Here is a 22,555-nt window from a genome sequence, read left to right on the forward strand (position 1 = left end):
TCCGCGGACGGCCTGGCGCGGAGGGTGGGCTGGGGAGACCCCACCGACCCCACCGACCCCAGCGCGCCTGCTGCCTTCAGCCGTCCGGTCCGGCGGCCCAGCCTCGCCGCTCTCCTCTCTGTGGGTCCGGCGCAGTCCGCACAGAGCCACGCGCTCCCACCGCAACTCCTGCCTGGGAGCAAGGGGGTCGCGCCCGGTCGAGCCCAGAGCAGCGCGCGGCCCCTTTAAGAAGCGCCGTCGAAGCAGGGCCGTGACGTCATAGGGGTGCGGGAGGAGTCAGTGCGCAGCCGCGGCGTGGGGTGAGGCGGGGCGGCCGCTGACTGACAGGAGCGTGGCTGCGAGCGGCCGAGGCCGGCGCAGGAGCGCCCCGCGCAGGCCCCGCCCCTCAGGCCCTGCCTCGATTCCACACCCCGCCCCTCCCACACCCTCTCCGCCCTCCCCGCAGTCCCCGCCCCCTCAGTCTCACCCCGCCCACATGCCCCTCCCCTCCCAAGTCCCCGCCCCTCCCCGCCCCTCACATCCCTGTTCCGCCCCGCCTCAGGCTCCGCCCTGCCCCTCGTATCCCCGTCCCACCTCCCGCAGGCCCCGCCTCCGAAGCCTGCCCCGCCCCCTCGCGGTCCCGCCCCACCCCCGCCGTCGCCCCGCCCCCGGCCCGGGCGGGCCTCTTCTCAGAGATCGGCGGCGGCGGCGCTGCGGGAGCTCCGGCGGCCGCGAACCTAATGGCTGCGAGCGGGCCGCGGTGAGCGCGGGCGGAGAGCGACGGGCGTGGGGCTGCGGAGAGCGAGAGCGAGCGCGGCCGGACCCTGGCCAGGCCCCGCCCGACCGGCCGAGCCCGCGATGCGCCCCGGGGTCGCCCCCCGGCGCAGCTGACGCCGCGGCCCGCGGAGACCCCGGCCGGTCGGCCCCGGAGAGCGGCCACCCCGGCCCAGGCCGCGATGGCGGGGAAGGCAGCCGCCCCGGGCACCGCGGTGCTGCTGGTCACGGCCAACGTGGGCTCGCTCTTCGACGACGTAAGTGCGGCGCCGGACGCGGGACCCTGGACCCCGGACCCTGAGCCCCGGGACCCCGGACCCCGGTCCTGAAGCCCGAAATCCCGGGACCCAGACACTGACCCCACAGCCCCGGGACCCCGGACTCAGGCCTGAAGCCTGGGACCCTGAGACTCTGGGACCCTGGGACCCTGAGACCCAGACACTGAGTCCTGAGCCCTGGGACCCTGGAACCGAGACACTGAGACTTGAGCCCTGGACCCAGGACCCCAGCCCTGAACCCTGGCCCTGGGCCCTGGAATCCTGGTCTCCTGGTCTCCAAGTCCCAGCCTTCACCCTCCATAGGTTGAACCCAGAGCCCAGTCCCCGAACCCAGGTCCCTAAACAGCAGTCCTAATCCCTGTCCAAGGTCCCCAAATCCCGGCCCCCGAACCCTAGTCCGAGGGCCCCATACCCTGAACCTGGTCCCAACCCTGGTACTGAATTTTGTCCCCAGAAGCTCAGCCCTGAATCCTGGTTCCCAAACCGCAGCCCGTGTCTCCCGAGCCCCAACCCCTGACTTCTGGCCTCTGACTCCCGACCCGCCGTGGCCCTTGCCCCTGCCCGTCTGCCTGCTTTGTCTGCAGAGCTGTCTGGGGCTGCTTGGAGGTGTAGGCACCCTCATTTTACCTTGTAACTTAGTATCTCTCTAGTTCTCAAACAAGGGGTTTCTGTTGAAAGCCCTGGAGGACTTTATGTTTCTTGTCTGTTAAAGAGAAAGATGCAAGAAGCTTTTCAAGGCCAGAGAAAAGGATGCTGACTGCCCAAGTCCTTTACCTTCTGGGACCTCCCACCCAGGCACCCGAGGCCTTTGGGAGAAGAGTCTGCCAAGGCCCGGCGCTCCCCCGGCTCCCCAGGCAGGCCGAGGCTGACCTAGTTCGGCGTTGCAGCCACGGTGCCACCCCGCTGTGGGTACTTATACTGCCAACCCAAATAAAGCAGAATGCGGCTCCAAGTGGCGTGCTTGTTTAAGGAAAAAGGGTGATGGCCCAGATGGAGCCTGAGGCGGCCTCGCGCTACCCGCCCCCTCCTCCCCCAGCCCCTCCCGAGGTGAGCAGTGGGTGCGGCCACTGACCGCGCAGACCACTGATGCAAACATGACTTGCATCCCTGCCTCTTGCGAGCCTCCCTTTGCTGGCAGCGAGCATGGGTGGGATGTTTCTGTAGGCTAAGTTCATGTACAGGCGAGGTGTGATTTTATTAATCAAAGGTAGGCGCTATTTCTGTGTTTTTCTTATTTTAGCTTCCAAGCGCCATGTATTATACTCCCCTGCTGGAGATGAACTGCTGGCCCTCTGACTTGGGCACGGACAGGACAACTTTATCTAGTTTCGTGATTGATCATTTTCTACAAAAGTGCCCGGTATGGGTGTGTGTCTGTATATTTAGCATTCTATTCTCGGCTTTGCAGTAACATCCACGCTAACATGGTTTGACTCAGATGATTCAGATCCGTTAGCTGTGGCTTCAAAGCCTCAGAAATGTCAGGAAAATTAAGTACGGTGGGGGCATTTCAGTCTCAAAGGGAGAAGAATTTTGCTGTGCAAACATTCTTTCCAGTAATCTTTGATTCCAAGTTATAGCATTTTTGTTGTGTTCTGACTGTATACACACACTTCTCTCTGTGGACGTTAAAGTGGATCACTTAATTTACTTTTGTTTAGCAACAGGTTCTCTCCGAGTTTTCATTTTTCTTAAAGGCTGTATGGAGTTTTGCATCTTGTTTGTATCGGGAAGGAACCTTTGTTTTGGTAAGCAGTGCGTGGGTTAATTCTGCAAGGTGGCTTTTGACTTAAGGGCCAGTAGAGACATATCTGTCCTCACCCACAGCTTTCTTCATGTGTGCAGCTCGGTCTGGGGCCGTTCTTCCTCAGTGGCCTGGAAAAGCAGGGGTGGGTGTTAACCAGTCCCCTGTAGCATGGCCGGTGAAAGCAGCCGATTCTTGAGTGAAGGACATTTTAACTCCTTGGTTTATAGTAGGTTTCAGAAGAGCTGCTTGGTGACTCTGTCTTTGTGTGACGTGTGCCCCTGTTGACCAGCTATTCAGACGGTGGCCCGGCCTGCGCAGGGATTTGTTCTTGCCCAGTTTCATCGTCTGGAAACCAAGCTCCACTGTGTGGCCAGGCCTCACAGTGTGTGGCATTGGCCTCTTCCTGGAGGGTACGGGCCGAGGAGAGGGGGTCTGAGTTAGAAACAGACAGGCTCTGCTGGGAAGGGCGGGCACTGTTGCCTTTTGTGCTCAAGTGACAGGTGATACGTGTCTGCTTCCGTAGTTTCGTGGTCTCCCCTCGCTACCTCTTCGCCTTCAGAGGCGATCCCGTTAAAGCTCTGGATGTGGACTTTCACCATGGTTTGGCCCTGACATCCTGAGACCCACAGGGCGTCTTGTCTGGCAGGCAGCTCTTTCCTCGTCTGCCCGCCCGGCTTGGTTGGGTCTGGGATAGCGCGGCCACTTTAGTCCCCACACAGGGCCCTCGGGTTGCTCCTCGCCCTGTGATGTTACACACGAGGGGGTGGTCACTGCCCAGAGTACACTGGTTCTCAAACTTTTACCCCTTACCCCCTTAGAAATTATGGAGAGCCCCACAGAGTCATTGGTCTCGTCGGTCGTAACCACCAGTGTATGCCAGGTCAGTGGGTAGACCCTGAGGCAAGTGGAAACTGAGACAGTTTCAGGAGCTCTCAGAAGGGTGATGTCATCGCATGTCACAGCCCTGGATAGCTCCGCCGTTCATGCCTGAGACAGCGGGATGGAAAGCGAGCCGCGGTGCTGCACTGCTGAGGGCATAGCCGGGACCTGCCGAAGCCCTGACCTCCAGGGCCCCTGTCTGAGCTGGGGCCCGTCCTGAGCCTGCGGGGAGGGGCCTGGCCTGGCTGGGCTGCCTGGGCCTGTTCCAGGGGCCCCCAGAGAGCCCGGAGCTCTTCCCGGCGGTCCCCAGTCGGACTGTGCTGTCACCACCCCCATCCTGTTGCTGGCAAAGGGTGGCTAGGGTTGCATACCTAATTGCTTTGCTTGAGATGGCTGGCTTTCTGACAAGGGAGGTTTCTAGCTTTCGGTTCTTTACGTGGTTTTGTTGTTGTTGTTGTTTTGCTAGAAGTGAACTGAGAAGGTGGATTCTTGCAGGCTGTCGTTTCAGAACTCAGTCCCACCCTTACATGGTAAGACTGTTTCTTGGGAAAGAGACGTAGCCAAGCGGTAGGATTCTGAGAGCGCAGCTCGCTCTTGGGTGTCTGCCTGGAGGGCCGTTGTCCCGCTGCGTGTTCAGAGCTAAATGTCAGTTTGGAGCTGGTTCCCTTTTTGCCGGGCCAGCTCCCGAGCAGACCCTCTTTCCGCCTGGACCTGGGGATGGCAGCTCGCTGCGCACGCGGCTCTGTGTCGGGGGTCCACGAGCCCCTCCCCTGGGCCGGGCCCCTCGGGCACTTGTCCCTCTCTCTCCAGCACTATCAGTTTTGCCCTTTAGCCCCTACTGTCATCCCACCCCGAAAGCTCCCTGGCCCTGTGTCCCCCTGCAGCTCCTGTGGGGTGTCCTCTGTCTCCCCTGCCCCAGCCCCGTGTGTAGGGCCTCCCCGCTCCAGCCCAGGGTGCCGGGGGGGCCCTCTGGGGCCTCATGCGGGACCAGCCTCGGGTCCAGGCCTTCTCACTTGCTCTGATGGTGTGGATCCCTCCACTTCTTTGAGGAATTTCGTTTGGTGACGGCTTCACTGAGGCGTCACTCACACGCACGGACTTCACCGTGTAAAGTGTAGACTCAGTGGTTTTCAGTGTGTTCACAGAGCTGTGCGACTATCACCGCAGTCAGTTGTAGAGCTTGTTTTGTACCTGAAAAAGAAACTCCGTATGCCTTAGCCGCGCCCCGCCCCCCCAGTTCCCTCCGTCTCCCCTGAAACCCCCTCCCCGGAGAATCACCAGTCTGCTTCCTGTCTCTGTGCCTCTGCCTCTTCTGGATGTTTCGTGTAAGCGGCATCACGCGCGCGGCCTTTTGCGTCTGGTACTGTGCTTTCAGAGCTCACACGTCACTCCTGTTGGTGGCCGAGCACCGCTCCTCTGTACGGCTGTGCCCTGCTGTTTATCCAGCGCCAGGTGAGGGGTATTTGGGCAGCCCGCGCCTCTGGGCTGCCGTGGACATTGGCTTACAAGTCTTCGTGTGGACGTGTTTTGCTTCTCCTGGGCACGTTCCTGGGGTGGGGACTGCTGGGTCTGCGGTGACTCGTGTTTAACCTCTTGAGGAACTGCCCACTGTTTCCCCGTGTCGGCCCCGTTCTGTGTTCCCACCGGCGGCGCACGAGGGTTCCGATTTCTCCACGTGCTCCGGTGCCAGGTGTTACCTGTCTTCTCTCGAAGACTTGCATTGGGCCCCCCACCTCCCGGCCTCCTGGGGAGTTAGTTTCTCTAGATGCAGGTCTTTCACTAGCATCCCTGTGCGGATGCCCAGGAGGAGGGAGGAGACCCCGACCCAGTGGGGACCGCCTCCCTCCTCCTGCCTTTGCCTGGGACGGTCCAGCGCTTTCGGCCAGTGCCGTGACGCAGGGGCCGGTTCTCGTCAAAGACGTTGGGTTTTCTGAATTTCGGAGGCGGCGGTTCCTCTACTGTCCATGCAGCCCCTGAAGTCCCCAAGGGCTCCGCTGTGCTGGGGCAGGGGTGGGGCTGAGCGGGCCAGGCCTCTTCGCAGGCCCCCCTCCGGGCTCCCCCGGCCCCTGTCCCATGGGGATGGCCGCGGGGAGGTGTCTCCACATTCTTCTGGCATCACTGCCTCTGACCTGAGACCTCAGTGTCCTTTCTCTGTGAGAATTTGGTCTGTTTGCCCGAGCTGGGGACTCTCCGTAGATGGGGGCCTGCCCGTCCCGTGCCCAGGGTGGTGGGGTCAGAGGAGTCGGTGGGCTCATACTGGTGGCATTTCAGCACTGCTTCCTCCGTGCTGGGAAGCCCTGCCTGCACCCCGCACGCCTCCACGCAGCCCGACGAGCTCCTGTCAGGCCTGCCTTGGATGCGGCTGGAATTTAAACCGACGTGCAGTCATCCGTTTAGGGCCATGCCTGCCTCCTGGTCCCTCCTGCCCTCGTCCCCGATCTCTGCCGGCCCTGGATCGGCCGCGGGAGTGCACTTTCATCTGCAGTGCTTCCTGCATTTACTGGCTCTGGAGATGCTGAGGGAGGCTTTACGTTACTGGTGGGGGAGGCACTTCTTAGGTGTGAAGTCTTAAATGCTTTGCTTGTCTTGAGTCCAGCGGAGTGAGCACTGCCGGGGGACCTGCTGGACAGCCCTGGAGGATGCTGATACAGGGCGCGTTCACGTCCACTGCCTCTCAGCCCACGCCACTCCGCGAGCTCATGCTCCGGGCCCACGTCGTGAACTCCGTCAGCACGGGGACTGCGTGCCCTAATGGGAGCAAGCGGGCAGGGGAGGAGGGGCCGGCGCTGCTGCCCTGGGGTCGTCTCTGGTGGGTGTCTCTTTCTGGGGAGAGAGGCCCCTGCTGGGGGTGGTGCCATGTGCGTCGGGTATGATTCGGAAGTTACAGGACTCGGACCAGGCCTGCCTGCCCGCAGCTTGCCCTTGTTTATAGAGCCCCCTGTTTGACCCGAAGGGAGGGACGCGGAAGCCAGGGGGGCTGCCTGGGGGAGGGGGCAGGGCTTGCTAAGAGACTAGGGTGGGGTGACATCTTAAATGTTGACCTCCTCAGTGTTTGCCCCGGCGGGCGGGCGGGAGCATCTCGTGTTGGGAGGTGAGCTTGGTCCAGGAATGGGGTCCAGTAGGTGGGGGTCAGCACAGGGCCAGGAGGCTAGTCAGAAAGGCAACGAAGGGTCTGAGCGGCGTATCGGTCACCTGTCTGTTGTCGCTTCTCGGGACGCGGCCCTGCTCTCCCTGTGTTTCTACGGGGCGGGGAGGGGGACCCTTCTGATGTGAGTGAGCTGAAGGAGGATGATCGTGGGCCCGGGGAGGAGAGGAGTGGAGAGAATGTGGCGAGTGCCGCAAGTGGACACGGAGGTGACTTTCGGCTTCTCCCTTTTGTTGCTGCTTCGGGTAATCGGGGCTCACGGGACTCTCCTGTCTGAGCCTGAGAAGTGTCCAGACGTGAGCTCCTCTGCAGGCCGGGGCTGGGCGGGTCCACTCCCAGCGTGGCTCTGAGCTCGTCGGAGAGCTCGTCCTGACGAAGGTACCGCCGAGAATGCCATCGGGTCTCGTCTCTGGGGACGAGCGAGGGTGAAGCAGCAGCTCGTCTGGGATGTCTGGAGTGTGGGACCAGCACAAAGCCACCACCCAGCCGTGTGACTCCAGAGTTGGAGGGGGCGGGGTAGCCTGTGGGACCCCCGTCCCTCGTGCGTCTGGGGAAGGCCGGGCACACGTGGGCCTCTGTTTGGGAGCACCCAGGCCCTTGTTTAGTCATGGTCCCTGCGTCTGCTTGGCCTCTGGTGATTAGACCTGTTTTCTAAAACTTAAATTTTGAGTTTACGAGGTTTCTTTTGGGAGATGGATGTGGCCCTGGGACAGGGCATCCCCTTGGATCCGCTGCGCTGCGGGGGGTGGGGGCAGTGTGGAGGGCTCACGGCGCCATCGTAGGAGGTGGTGAGCAGGGTGAGCGGGGCTGGAGCAGCGAGGTCCGTGGAGGCGTGGCGTGCGCTGTGCACACCTGACCTGAGATGCCCCAGGAGGCGGCTCGGCTGCACGGCTGTCGGAGTCTGAGGATTGGAGCAGGTCAGGGAGCGACCGGCCTCGCCCCGTGGCCGCTCTCTGTGCTCGCACACAGCAGGGGGTTTCCTGGGCTGACGTTGTGCCTTGACCATCAGGGAAGCACACTGGTGCCGACCAGGCTCAAGGAGTTTTGGTTTTCCCTTGAGTAAGAATAAGTCAACTCCATTTCTGGGAGCATGGCTGTGGGGTCGTGATGGGTCATCGTGACCTTAGGCCCTTTTTTCCTGGTCCTTTGCTGAGCGGAACGCCCCGAGCTCTGGCCCCGTCCGAAGCACGCGGGACGCCTCCTGGGTCTCCGGGCGCTGCAGAGCCCACGCTGGGTCTTCATCCGTCTCCGTGTGCATCCTGGCCTGGTCACTTCATGTCGTGCTGGCCTTCCCGGCTCATCCGGCCTGCGAGCCTTGGAGCTGGAGTCTGGGGCTGCATCCTGGAGGTCGGGCGCCCCCGTGTCCCCCTTGACAGAGTGTGGCCACGGCCCGGCTTTCAAGACAGCCCTCAGACAGCCCTCCGTTTCTGCCCCGCCTCTCGGGGCCTCTGAATAATGAGCAGTTATTCTAGGAACTGAAAGGGCTTTGAAAGCAGAAGGCCCGGCTTGGGCCTGGGTCTCGGTGGAGGGCAGCTCCCCCTTTAGCGCCCGTGCAAGGCGGCGCCCTCCAGGGCCTGCGGGGACGAGCGGGGACGCGGGGCAGCTCCACCTCGGTGCACGTGTGACGGGGCGTGTGATTCAGCCTCTTATGGCCATTTGCGCGTCAGGGAGTGCGGAACGACAGCGGCACAGTGGCCGCAGCGGGGCAAGGAGGGAGTGGTTGCCCTGGCAGTCGTGAGGCACCTGTGCTGGCGGGGCCCCCGTCCGCTCCTTCCCCGCAAGGCCTCCGTGGGTGGCGGTCTGGTCCTCACCTGCGTCCAGGGCTGAGCTGCGCTCGGCCTGCTTAGCCGGTCTGGCCCGGCTGCTCCCCGCCTGGGGTCCTGACGTGTGGCTCCTGCCCTCGCCTCCCACGAGCACCTGCAGCTACACCGGTCCCCCCTGCCCGGACGGAACACGCGTCTCCATGCTTTGGCCCAAGCCCCTCTTCCCCCAGGAGCCCCCCAGCCCCCGGGAAGGCAGGATCGCACCTCCCTCCCGGCACGGGTCACGGTGCCCAGCTCTGCCGCCTTGTCTGCTCCACACCCCTTCCCCACCTCCAGTAATTACAAGCTTTGGGCTTTTGTCATGTTTTATTACATTCGGTTGTGCTGGCCTCTGACCAGCAGTGCAGGGGCGGGATTTGGGGCTCTGCCCTGATGAGCGCAGGGGCAGAGCGGACATGGCCGTAGGGAACCAGAGTTGCTGCCAGCCTGCTGGGTTGCTGGACCCCCTGTCAGAGCTGGGTGGGGGCTGAGTTGGGAAAGGCGCATGCCCCACTGGCCTGGCACCTCGCGGGCACCGGGGGGCCAGTGTTAGAGCCACTCTCGGTGGTCGGTGGACAGGCCTGTGGATGCCTGGGCTCCGGCTGGGTGTTCCTTCTCGCTGGGACAGTCTGGTGGAGGCACGATTTGCATCTCACACGGTTCACCCAGCGTAAGTGTACGGTTCGATGGTCTTCAGAAAATATTTGCCATCGCTCAGCTGTCACCACGGTCCAGCTTGAAACACTGCCCTCCCGGCCTTTCGCAGAGCTCAGCCCCAGCCCCTGGGCTGCTCTCCTCTCCACCTGCCCTCACCACGGATCCCACAGCACAGACAGTCCGTGGCCCTCGTGGGGCTTCTCCTGCTGAGCGCTGTTGGGCGGATGCACCAGCAGCGGACGCGGGGTTGTTCCCGGCTGGGCGGCTGCGCGCGGCAGGGTGCAGCCCCTGGGTGCCAGGGCTGGTCGTGTGGCGGGTGAATGTTTACTCTTTCTGGGCACCGCTCACCTGCTGTCAGAGCGGCGGCTCCACTTCACGCCTCTGGCTGCGTGGGCTCCAGCTAAGTGTGCTCCGGCCCCTCCACGCCGGGCCACGCGTGCTGCCGTCCCTTTGATGGTGGGTGCGGGCAGAATCTCCTTGTGGTCGTCATTGGCATTTTCTGGCCTCTGCTTCTGAACAGTAGGCCTCCCACTCAGATGGACAGTTTGCCATATTTGTGACGGTTTTTGGCAAACCGTTGACTGGGTTGACAGGGGTGGCTCCTTGGGGCTGTCGCCCTTCTCACTTCCTGGTGGGGGGCGGACAGAGGGTGCCAGAATCCCCACCAAGAGGCCTGCTTTGCCCAGGCAGAAGGGGGCTGTGGTCATGGCGCACCTCTGAGCACAGTTATGCGGGGGAGGCGGGGCGAGGATGCAGGCGCGGGGCCGCCGTCTCGGGCTCCGCCTTGGCCCGGTGTGGATGGCGGGACGGCACATCTCCCTGCAGGGCTGGTGTGCTGGCCGAGTCCTACGCCCTCCCTGGAGGGTGCTGATTAGTCTGTTCGAGGGGGCAGTGGTGGCGAGGGCTCCCTGGAAGGGACTCGGGTGTTCTTCTCCCCGCCCACCGCCCCCGGACACGGGGGACACCACCCCAGGTTAGGGGCAGAGCGTGCCTCTCCCAGGGAAATTCTTTTCTCCCAGCCCCTGAGGTGTGATGGCCCATCTGCGGGGCTGTCCTCCACCCCCTCCCCTTTGCCTTTCTCACCCGGCTGAGTGGCTGTTAAGCCCAGTACAGGTCTCGGAACGTCTCCGATAGGCCTGCTGGTGCATCGCCTGCCACCTGCCAGGCTGCCATCCCTCGGGGCCCTCACCTGGGCGGCGGGGACGCTCTCAGGTGGAGCGTCTCCGTGAAGCTGCCCAAGATCGCCTGCCTGTGGGACAGAAGCCCAGCCCTGCAGGTGCGTCACCTCCTGGCAGGCACGTGGCCGTCCTGGTCTGGGCTCGAGGTCCAGTGAGGACAGCGCCACCGCAGGACGGTGGGAGTGGGTGTCAGGTGCCAATGTTTGCAGCCACTTCACGGTAGAAGAGCAAGAGGCGCCACTTTGGCCTGTTCCTCCTTCAGGGAGAACCTTGTGTGACCGCAGAGGTGACAGGTCTTCAGGCTCTGAGAGGCCTGTCCCCAGCCTGGCCTGGCCTCCTGCCGTCTGTGTCACACCTGGCGGTCGTTTCTTTGCAGCTGGACTTCATGGAGGCCTTTGGGGGTGCAGCTCCCCGTGCTGGGGCCTGGCTGTCCTTGGGGGGCAGGGGGGCGTGTGCTCAGGGCCCACCTGCAAGGGGCTGCACTGGGGTCCATTTGGACCAGCGGCTTAGTTAGCTGCACTGCCCGTTAGTCCTGGGGTCCTGAGGACGAGTTGGGGGCAGCTGCCCCGACCCCAGCACGGGCCCAAGCTCCGAGCACCGTAGCGTGCCTACGTGCGCTTTGGGGCGGCTGTCGGTGGTAGGGTGTTGAGTAGAGAGCTGGGCGGGGGGAGCTCTGGCCACGCGGGCGAGCCTGTGTGTGTGAAACAGACCTGGGTCGAGTGGTCCGTGCTTTGAAAACCGTCACGAGGCTCCCTCTGCGGCGTCCCCGGAGCCGCTGCACTGAGAGGCCGCTGCAGAGGCTTGGGAGCGGACAGCCCCTCCTCTCCTAGTTTGCCTGACGATGCCCTGGGTGCTTTCAAGTCCTGTACCTATTCTGGCTCCCAGGGCTTCATTGGGTGCCCGAGGGGGCACCTACTGTGTCCAGTTCAGGGCAGAGCACGCTCTGTGTTCGATATACTGTAATTTGGGGTGATGTGGGCTTTACTTTCAGTTGGATTCGTTCTGTTAAGAATGACATCTGTCCAAGTAACAAACAAATTTGTGGGGACATGTGTTTTGCTTTTATTTTCTCCTTCATCACTGTGACGGTTTTTCAGATCTGTTGCAACTTCCTGTTTTTGCTGTAGCACGACCGCTCCCCTCGCCGCTGCGTCCAGGCGGGGCGCGCTGTGTGCGGTCCAGGCGGGAGGTGGCAGGCTGGGCCGTGAGGGGCGAGGGTCGTGGTTAGTAGTGGTGCTGACGGAACGTGGGTGAGCGGCCAGAGCTGACCAGCAGGGGAACCAGAGCAGGGCCCGGAGGCCCCTCTGGGGGCTGTCTCACCAGGGCAGGCGGCGTCTCACCTCGGCTACTGAACCCCTGCCCCCCAGGACTCCAGCCTTACATACGGGGCCCGGGGGACGCTTGGTGCTTCTGGGGGGCGTTCGGGCTCCCAGGTTCCATGGGGTTCTGCTGCGTCCCCGGGTTCAGCCTCAGCCGAGATTGCAGGCGCACAGTGACACGGGGACCAGGAGGGCTTGTCTTTAAGGGCTCCTAGTAGCGCGGCCCCAGGGGCCCCGGGCTCCCGCGTCTCTCCAGAGCCGGGCCCTCTTCCAGGGGCTGGAGCCTCCGGAGGCGGCACCCGGGGCCTCCCCTCCCCACGCCGCGCTCCCGCCAGCCTGGCCGCCAGGCCCGTCTGGGGCGTCCTCTGAACTGGCGCGCGTGGCGGCCGAGCACTGGGAGCGGCCTCCCCGAGGCCCCTCGCGTGGCGTGCTGTTCCCTGGCCCTGCACCTCCCGCGCCTTCCCCATCCATCCTTGACTGAGGCAGGAGGGGGGGTCGGCGGGAAGCGGCCCTGAGTCCGCAGCTCAGGGAGAGGCCCAGGCTGGAGAGCAGCTGAGGTCACGGGCAGGTGGAGGCCCGGAGAGCTGAGGAGGGTGAGCAGGGCCCCGGGAGGGCCGTTTGGGGAGTTCGAGGAGGAGTATTTCGGGAAGGGCGTGCTGGGGGTCTCAGGCGCGGGGCCCGGGCGGCCCCAGGAGCCGACAGGTCCGACTGCGTGTAGCCTGAGGCGCCTGCCCGTCACCAGGGCTTTGCCCTCCGGGGCAGGGCGCCTCTGTCCTGGCCGTCCAGGGACGGGCACAGCCCACCTTCAGGGCACAGGGGACCTCGCACCGGGCCGCCTGGCTCACGGCTTGTGCGCGGGGCCCAGGCTGCCCCAGCTGCTGAGCGTCAGCAGGAGGTGAACAGGGATCTGGGTGGTGACTCGGGGTGGCTTAGGACGCACGGGGGGCCCCCTGGGGCGAGAAGCAGGGGCCGGGCCTGAAGGCTTTGGGAGAAGTAAGGAAGGGGGGCCCGTTGGGGCCACTGTGGGGCAGGAGCAGTGGCAGGAAACGGGGAGCTGGGTGTGCTGGGGAAGCCACGTGGCCGGCGTGGGTGGTGAGCGGCGTGGCGTGGCCGGCGTGGGTGGTGAGCGGCGGAAGCCTAGCGCTGCAGGCTGAGAGGCCGTGTGCCTCTGATTGTGCAGGAGCCCCTGCTTCTGTAGTGCACGGGGGACGCAGCTGGTGATGCAGCTTCTGCAGCCGGCGGGAGGAGGCCCTGAGGTGGGGTGCTGCCCCGGCCGCCTGTCTCCCGCACAGGCCTTGGGTGCGGACAGTCGGCTCCCTCCTCCAGGGAGCTGCCGGGGACCTGTCTGTATTTTTTAACGACTGATAAGTGAGTCAGTCCGGAAAGGGAAGAAGGGGGGACTCAGGGCCGGGCCCAGCCGGGAGGGTGAGGAGCTCTGAGCCACTCAGGGAGATGCAGCCAGAGATTATTGGCGCCCCCAGAGGTGCACCCCGAGGTGTACGGGAGGGGCCGTTGAGGATGGGGTCCGTCGGGAATGTCGCTTGAGGAACCCGGGATGGCAGAGCGGAAGCACCGACGTGTGTGCTTTCCATTGCTATTTTTCCAGTACAATAAAACTCCACTCAGAAATGTAAAAATTGATGCTAGTTCCTAGGAGAAAACTGACGCCTGTGAGCCTTGAGAACCTCGGTAATTTTAGTTTCCTCTAATGAGAAAGAGTGCGTGGTGCGACCCACAGAGGCTCTGAACTGTCTCCTCCGTACTCTGCACGGTGTTGCCGTCAGCGCTACCAGCCCGGACAGACCGCAGGAGGATTTCAGCGTTTTGTGGCAATGGCTGCATTCCGAACCTGTGCTGTGTGAAAACAGAGTTCTAACTTTGTTCTGTCAGAGAATGGACACCCCCTTACTGCTGGGCGGAGCCGCCTGGGGGTCTGCGGGAGCCTCTGGTGCCCAGCGGGCGGCGGAACTGGGCACCCGTGCTGGGCCTGCTCCCTCGGGAAGGAGGGGGCACCCGGGCCCAGACACCTGTCGCGGCGTCCGTGTGCCCTGGGGCGCAGAGCTTGGGGCGGAGGCACCCCCAGGCCAGCCCTTCCTTGTTGCAGGCGGGCCGCCGAGTCCCCGTGCTGAGGTCACAAAGCGTGTGGGTCCCGGGGCAGTCCCGCCACTCCCACCCTGCGCCGCATCCCCTCTGGATGTCGCGCGACTTCCTTGGCGTTGTAGCTGCCCTGGGATCCGCTCTCCCGCACGCAGCGCACTGCCTTCGCGGGGGGACCCCGAGGGCCAGTGAGCACCCATTTCCTGCGGTCACAGTGCCGAGCCCGGGCCTCCCCGCTCGCCTGCGCAGAGCCCCTGGCGTCGGGAGGGCCCGGCCCACGGGCTGGTGTGAGCCGCCGTCCAGCGCGCCTGGGCAGTGTCACGTGCCTGTGTGTCGTGTCCAGCCCACGCACATGTGTGTGCGCGTCACACACATGCACGTGCACCCACGCCTCCAGTGATGTGGGGGCGCCTGGTAATCACATGGCACCAGCTGTTGGTTCTGTCAGATGGGTATGACATGGCATCTGTTATCATTTACTTTGTTACCCTGGTTGCTTGTAGTATCATTTTTGAGCCTTTTTCCTTGGATTTTCCAGGATCTCTGTTTTGGAATTATGTAGCTCCTATGGATCTTGTATCTAAATTATTGATAGAGTTATTTGGACAGGGAGGTGATCATAGGGTTTGTAGAAGAGCTACTATTCTTTTTGTTACTGACACTGTCATTTGGGGTCATTTATCTCCTCAGGGCTGCGATTACACAGAAGTCCAGGGAGGTCTGTTTGTATAGGACTCTTGACTGCAAGTTCTTTCCTGTATCTCATGTTGTGTTCACCAAATTTTGCAACTTTCTTGTGTTTTTTCCTCCCTGTGCCGTGATACTGTTTGGAAGTCCCTGACCAGAGATTTGGTCAGTCTACCCGCCTGAAAGCACTCGGAGTTTCCGAGCGCTCCTCCTCACTTGGTCCAAGGGCATCTTTCTGTTTCCTGCCGCGGGTGACTTCCTCGGACCTGAGACCTGGGCAGCCTCGGGCAGTGCGCTTGGGACCTGCTGATGAAGTAGGAGTCTCTGTATCTGGCCGGGGGCAGATGAGTGCGCTTGGAGCAGGTAAACTTAGGGATGAGTGTCGGCCCTGGGAGCAACCCCTCCACAAGAGAGGCCCTTTCCTGCTGTCCCCCAGCACCAGCCGTGAGTGGCCCCAGTGCTGTGCCTGGAGGATTCCAGGCTCCTGGAGGCTCCTTAGCTTGAATGAGAGACTGCAGAAATCTGAAGACAACGTCCATTTGTCACTTTGGGGCTTAGTTTGCTCCTTTTGTGTAGGGCTGAGTAGATTGTCTCTTCTGGCTCTTTCGTGAGTTGGTGTGACTGTGGGGTGGCGAGGGACGCCACCGGGGGCCTGCAGGCCCGCTGTTTGTCAGCCTTGGGTTGTGATGGTCCTGAGGTCAGACCGCATCCAAGTTAAAAGGTGAGCGAGAGCGAGTCTGGCCTGCAGTGGGCGAGGGCCACCTGGAGCTCTGTGTCAGTTTTCTGTCGGACACGGGGGGCTGAGTGCAGGGTCACAACCTCAGATGGGCTTTTTACCCCGGGTGTCTGTCAGAGCGTGGAAGCCGCTGCCCCGGCTGCCCTCCTGGTCCCCCGCGGCCTGGCTGGTGGGGTGCCCGGCTGAGCCCTCCGAGATGGGCCTCCATCCCCTCCTGCTTCAGTCACTGCTTTCCCAGGGAGCCTGTTACTGCGAAAGTGAGCAGGTCCTCGCCCACGATGAATCACAAAATAAGGGGTGATTGAACATACATGTGACAACCAAGACTCTTTAGCTTATAGAAGAAGCAGCCTGGTTGCCAGACGTCGAGTTTCTGCAGGGCGGGCAGGGACTGCAGAGGTCCCCTTCCCTGGGCGGTCCTTCCTGCCCCCCACCCGTGCGTCCTGCTCTGCCCCGCGAGGCTCTCGCTCCACGGAGAGGGGTAGCGCCCTGATCGGGGTGGTCCCGTAGTGCCCGCCGGTTCGGATCTCCCGCCTGGACCCTGAGCCCAGCGTGGCGCACGCGCCTACGGTCGACGTCGCCATCCCTCCTCTGCTCTGGAGACCCGAGTCCCCATCGGGCTGGCTGCCTTTGGAGGGCGGGGGCTGGGTGTGTGTGGTCCCTCCCGTGGCGGCAGGATGGGGACAGGGCACTGGCGGCTCCAGTGCGGGGGAGTGTTCGGTGAGGCATCCCTTTGCTCTTCTCTCTACGGGGGCGGGGAGGGGGGCGAGCACAGCCCACGTCGCCGCATTTTCACCCACCTCGCCGTGGTTGACGTGCCTTGACTCGAGCTCCTGGACCGTTCAGAGGCAGATTGGGACCCGGGTGGCGCGTCCCTGCAGCTCGGTGCCCTCCGTCGACAGAGCTTCTGGGCGCTCGCTGGCTCCGGCGCAGGTCCAGCCCCACCAGGGCCCCAGCCGGGGCTCTGCCTGCCCCTGCGGAAGCCCCATGTCCAGGAGGCACCAGGGCCCGTGGACTTGTGGCCTCGTGGGAACCAGTCATCTCAGCGTCCCCGACGTGAGGCCTCTCGTCGCTGTGCCCGCCAGCCCCCTTCAGCCCGAGCCGGCCTCCGCCTGGAGCCTCCCAGCTCCGCCCGGACCCCTGAGCGGCCTCTCCCCGTCTCAGGGTCCCTGATGAGGACCTGATGAGGTGCTGCTGAGCCCGGGCGGGTGGCTGGGGGAGTCCCTCCTGGCTTCGGAGGAAAGCTGGCTCACCACGGGTGGGGTGCTGTGCTCTAGCCTTGGTGCGCGCTGTCAGGTGGGTGACACGCAGCTCCCTCCCGTCTCTGCCCTGAGGCCTGGACTCCAATCCGGCCTCGGCCCCCGGACAGCAGCACCCCACGTTGTAAAGGGTTCCCACGGTGGAGGGTAAGTTATTCCGTTTGGAGGGCTGTATTGGCTGCGTTTATTATTGTTGTTATTATTATGTAAAAGTTGAGACAAAGTTCAGGTACCGTAAGGTTCGCTCTTTTTGTGCATACAGTTCAGTGTTTTAATATATTCTCAAGATTGGGCAACCATCACCACTAACCCCAGAATTTTTTCGTCACCCCTAAAAGAAACGCAGTACCCCTAGCAGTCACTCCCCGTTTCTCCCTCCCAGCAACGCTGGCCACCACTAGTCTACTCTGTGTCTATGGATTGGCCTGTTCTGGACGTCTCATATACATGGAATCGGACAACATGTCTGACTTCTTTTTCTTATCAGGTGTTCAAGGCTCATCCACGTCGTACGTGTATCAGCACCTCACCCCATTTAATGACTGAGCTCTGCTTCATTGTACGCCAGACCGCGCTTTGTCCATTCAGCAGTTGATGGACATTTGGCTTTTATGAATAGTGTTGCTACGAACGTTTGTGTACAAGTTTTTGTGTGAACGTGTTTTTAATGCCCTTGGGCATATATCTAGGCATGGAATTGCTGAGTCATATGATAACTCTGTGTATAACTTCTCGAGGAACTGCCAGACTGTTTTCCAAAGTGTCTGTACCATTTTGAATTCCTACCAGCAATGCACAAGGGTTCCAATTTTTCCACATCCAAAACAACCCTTGTTATTGTTCATCTCTTTGAGTCTAGCTGTCCTGGTGGGTGTGAAGTGGCGTTGTTTTGCGTTTCCCAGATGACTGATAGTAGATATTGAGTGTTCCCTCCATGTGCGTATTAGGTATTTGTATATCTACTTTGGAAAAATGTTTATTTAAATCTTTTGCCTGTTTTAAAATTTTAAAAAATTGTTGAATTTTTCTTTATATTTTTTGGATACTAGATTCTTATCATAACTATGATTTGCAAATATTTTTTCCTGTTCTTTGTGCTGTCTTTTCACATCCTTGATAGTGTCCTTTGAAGCACAAACATTTAAAATTGCTATGAAGTCCGATTTATCTGTTTTTTCTTTGGTTGCTTGTGCTTCACATGTCACATCTAAGAAACCATTGCCAGCCCTCCTGCACTGTTGGTGAGAATGTAAACTGGTGCAGCCACTATGGGGAACAGAATGGAGGTTCCTTCAAAAATTAAAAATACAACTATCATATGATCCTGCAATCCCACTCCTGGGCATGTGTCCAGAAAAGACAGAAACTCTAATTTGAAAAGATACGTGCACCCCTATATTCATAGCAGCACTATTAACAATAGCCAAGACCTGGAAACAACCTAAATGTCCATTGACAGATGAATGGATAGAGAAGATGTGGTACATATATACAATGGAATATTACTCAGCCATAAAGAAGAATGAAATAATGCCGTTTGCAGCAACATGAATGGACCTAGAGATGATCATACTAAGTGAAGTAGGTCAGACAGGGAAAGACAAATATCATATGATATCTCTTATATGTGGAATCTAAAAAAATGATACAAATAAACTTATTTACAAAACAGAAATAGACTTATAGACACAGAAAACAAACTTATGGTTACAAAGGGGAAATGGGGGGAGGGATAACTTGGGAATTTGGGATTAACAGATACAGACTACTATGTATAAAACACATAAACAACAAGGTCCTGCTGTATAGCACAGGGAACTGTATTCAACATCTTGTAACAACCTGTAATGGAAAAGAACCTGAAAAAGAATAGATATATGTATGTATGTGTGTGTGTATATATGTATGTATATATATATACATGTATGTGACGGAATCACTTTGCTATACACCTGAAACAATGTAAATGAAATATACTTCAATTAAAAAAATACCAATAAAGATATATTAAAAAAAAAATACACATAGGGAAAAAAAGAGAGAGACAGCAAAGAAAAAGGAAACCATTGCGTATCCAAGGTCACAGAGACCCCATCTTTTCTTCTAAGGCTTATAGTTTCAGCTCTTACATTCACGTCCTTGATCCATCTTGAATTTAATTTTTATATATGGTGTGAGGTAGGGCTGCTCTCTCATTCCTTTGCGTGTGCATATCTAGCTGCCCCAGCACCGTTTGTTGGAAAGACTAGTCTTCCCCGTTGAATTGCCTTCTTGAAGATTTATTGATCACAGATATATAGATTATTTTCCTGGACTCTCAATTCTGTTTTCTTCATCTGTATGACTGTCCCTGTGCCAGGACCACAGAGTCTTGATAACTGTAGTTTGTAGTAAGTTTTGAAATGGGGACGTATGAGTCCTCCAACTTTGTAGTTCTTTTTCAAGCTTCTTTTGTCTGTTCTGGGTGTCTTCCATTTCCACATGAATTCTAGGATTAGCTTGTCACTTTCCACAGAAGAGGCAGCTGGAATTTTAATGGGGATGGCATTGAATCTGTAGATTGCTTTGGGGAGCATTGCCATCTTAACATTATGTCTTGCTGTCCATGGACCCAGGATGTCTTTCCATTTATTGAGGTCTCTTTAATTTCTTCCAGTGATGTTTATACTTTTCAGGACAAGTCTTACACTTCTTTTGTTTAACCTATTCCTAATCTTTTTACTTGTTATTAGGTCTGCTCGGATTTCCTGTTTTTTCCTGAGTTAGTTTCAGAGTTTGTCTTTCTGGGAATTTGTCATCTCATCTAGGTTACCAGTTTGTTGGCAGACCTTTGTTCATCTTATTCCCTTGTGATCCTTTTTATTTCTGTAGGGTTGGTAGTAGTATTCTCTCTTTCATTCCCGATTTTAATAATTTGAGTCGTCTGACTTTTGTCAGTGTAGCTAAAGATTTGTCAACGTCGCTGATCTTTTTAAAGGACCAACTCTTGGTTCCGTGGACTTCTCTCTGTTGTTTTTGTGTTCTTTGCATTGGCTGCGTTTCGGGGTAGATCACACAGAAGCCTATCTTGGAAGTCTCGTTGCTGCCGCGGCTCCTGGGGAGGATTCCGTTCTCTCCTTCTGTCTTGCCTTGCCTTGTGTTTGGTCGACACTGAGCCATCCTCTGCTTGTTCCTGAGGCAAGTGGCTGCCCTTCTCCTGAGCCGCTTGTGGTGGCCACAGGTGGCATGTGGCTCTGACTTTGGGTCCTCTTCCCATGCGACAAGCTTCGGGGCAGTTTCCCTCTGTGCCCGGGTGAGGTGGCCCTCACTGCAGGTTCGTTGGCTGTGCCTGTTGCTTGAATGAATGCAAAGTAAGCGTGAGTCTGCTTCCAGCCAGGTGCCCCTCTGGGCACTCTGGGGTCCCTGGGCCCCGTGCCGGCAGCTCTGAGACCCTGAGGGTCGTCACGGATGTCACACGCTCCCTTCTGCGTGCGGGCTCTCCTCTGCGACGTAGGAAGGTGCGGTGCGTGCCTGGGGTTGTCTGCAGCGGTGGACTTGGACGACGCCAGGCGCTCTGTCCGGCCTCCCGTTGGCCCGCGGAGGCCGCGGACCGAGAGGAGCCTGCACAGTGCGGGCTTGGTGACCCCAGAGGATGACCCTGCAGTCGGCCCCGGTCCCCAGGGGGTGTGGGCACTTCCTGACTCGGGCAGTTTTCTAGAGCCCATTGGGACCAGAGGTGGCCGTGAACCCCGCTGTCCTTCCCCCGTGTGTCTGCCCAGGAGGGAACCGGCTTCTCGCAATGAGGCAGGTCTTGCTTAACCAGTGTGGGCAAGCGATCGACTTGAATCCGCGAAAAATGGAGCTTTTCGTGGAACGCGCTGACCCCAGTGTCCCCCGCTCTTCCTTTCCCAGTGAGGCTGTTGGCGGCCCCCTGCTGCTGCTCGGCTCCTGCACGGTTGCCAGGAGCCCTGAAGGTTAAGGTCACAGCTCCCAGCGTGGAGTCCCTTTGGGGGTGACCTGAGGGGGTCTCAGCTCTGAGGCTCGGCCGGAGTGGTGGGCTGGCTCTTGCCGACCGCAGCCCTGGCCCCTGCCTGGCCTGGGAAGAGGCCCGCCTCAGCCCGCCTGGTCAGCCTGGCATCCACACCTGGCACTTGAGGTCCTCGGTGGTCCGAGCTCTGTCCAGTGCGCGGGGGTTCTGTCTGAGGGTGAGCACTGGGGCCTCCTCGGAGTGGAGCCCGCTCCGGGGGGGGGCGGCTCTGCCCGCCCCCGCTAACCTGGGGTCTGAGCCCTGCCCTCAGCGGGGCGGAGTCGGGGGAGGCTCACGGCCAGGTTACCTGCTGCCAGCGCAGGGCTCGAGGTACAGGAGGCAGAGCTGCTCTTGCACGTCTGAGCAGAAACGGAAGTTTTAACATAAAACAGGTGGCTTCCTTGTCAGGCCGAGTCCGCCCCGCCTCGGGCCCTCGCACTGCTGTCGGGCAGAGGGCACCGCTGCCGGCCCCGCCTGGCGGCTTCGGACAACTGGGTCCTCCGCCCCTGTCCTTGCTCAGGTGGGTGCCAGGCAGGCCTCCTCCCGTCACCGGTGTTGGGCTCGGCTGTGTGGGTGGAGCCCAGGGAACCACAGTGACAGGAGGACGGCCACGTGGGCACTGCCAGGGGCACCGTCACCATCAGGCTGCGCTTCTCCCCCTCCGGGCATCCTGACTGGTAGGTCGTTGACACACCCCAGTTTTAACTTCTGGTTACTATGAAAGACAGTAATACTTCGGCTTAAAATATTCTTTTCCAACAGCTTAGCCGCCTGAAAACAGGCATTTTAGTCTAAAGTGTGAAAAGAAGAATCAGAAAGTGAAAACTCATTTCGTGGCTCCTGTTTGATTGACAGGTGCTCCTGTGCAGCACCTGAGACAGCAACCGTGGGGTCGAATGCAGGGCTGTGTCCTCGGCATCTTGGGGGCCCGGTCAGGACCTTGGGGGCCCCAGACACACGCGGAGCTGCCCGTGTGTCTCCTCTGCTACCCGCGATGTTTGGAATCGGTTTGCGATGGAACACAGGGTGTGTGTTTGTATTTTCCTAGACATTTTTAAAAGTGGCGTTTGCTGGGCTCTGAGATGGAGACCCCATGAGTGTGTGTACATTTAACACATCTGTACGTAAATAGGTGTCGTTTAAACATAAACTACCTTGCATTTATTGCTCCTTAGTATACACTGGTTTTTAAAAATACATGAGTGGTGAGCAGTGTGGTCTCTGTGAGTTTCACTTCAGGGTGACAAAGGACGCAGAGCTAAGTGTTGATTTTAAGGAGGGGCGTTGGTCCTGGCGGGGCTAGAAGGCCTGGAAGTGTTTGCCCTTCACCTCGGGCCTCTCCTTCCTGAGTCTGTGTCACGAGAAGGAGCGGGCGGCCAGGGCCTCGTGGACATCGTTCCTGGGTTCAGACGTGGCCTGGGGACCGTCGCTGAGCGGCGAGATCCCGGACGTTTTGCCCAGGCCGTTGACCCGGGAAGGGAGGAGGGAGGCCCCCCTGCCGGTCAGGGTCTCGAGGAGCAGCAACGCCCCAGCAGGACTGTCCTGTGTCTGGGCTCCTCCCAGAGGCCTGCGCAGACGTGGCGCCCACACCCAGCACCTCTGCCCCGCCACGCCACGTGTACCTGCCGTCTGCGCGTTCCCAGACGGCCCACCTGGCCCCTCCCTCATGTCCCTGCGAGGGCCGGGCGACCGTAGCTGGCTTAGACGCCACGGAGGCCTCGCTTTGCTGCTGGGGGTCCGTGCCCGTCCCAGAACTGGTCGTGTTTGGAGGCGGCTACTCTGCCTCCCACCCTTGAGGCAAAGGGCAGTGACACCCACTGTTCAGAAGGGGGCGAGGGATGGTATCCCTGAGGAAAGGGGGCGCCCTGAGGGGCTATCCTGGCAGCAGCACGCTGTCTCCTCTGCGGCTCGCCGAGGCTCTCCCGTTGCCTGCTGGCCGGCCATGGGCCTTTCTTCCCGCACTTGGCTCACTTGGGGGCGCCCACCTGTGGGCACCCACCTGCGGGCTAGGG

At 60.0% G+C, this 22,555-nt stretch overlaps 1 protein-coding gene across 14 annotated transcripts in view; it reads left to right on the forward strand.

Moving 5' to 3' along the window:
* The first annotated feature begins 636 nt into the window (after positions 1-636).
* The window catches only part of INPP5A (inositol polyphosphate-5-phosphatase A), a 181,576-nt gene continuing 159,657 nt past the window's right edge, over positions 637-22,555 (forward strand). For 4 of the 14 annotated variants that reach the window (XM_082407087.1, XM_082407080.1, XM_082407088.1 and 1 more), the window contains exons 1-2: positions 639-1,010; positions 2,272-2,391. In XM_082407087.1, the coding sequence (XP_082263213.1) occupies positions 936-1,010; positions 2,272-2,391 (195 nt within the window). In that variant the 5' untranslated portion in view covers positions 639-935. Of the gene's footprint in view, positions 1,011-2,271; positions 2,392-22,555 lie in introns of all 14 variants that reach the window. The other 10 variants (XM_082407089.1, XM_082407086.1, XM_082407091.1 and 7 more) reach the window with 6 other exon arrangements.

Source organism: Balaenoptera borealis (assembly GCF_965194805.1).
Source record: "Balaenoptera borealis genome assembly, chromosome: 10".
In the NCBI taxonomy this organism is placed as follows: Eukaryota; Metazoa; Chordata; class Mammalia; order Artiodactyla; family Balaenopteridae; genus Balaenoptera; species Balaenoptera borealis.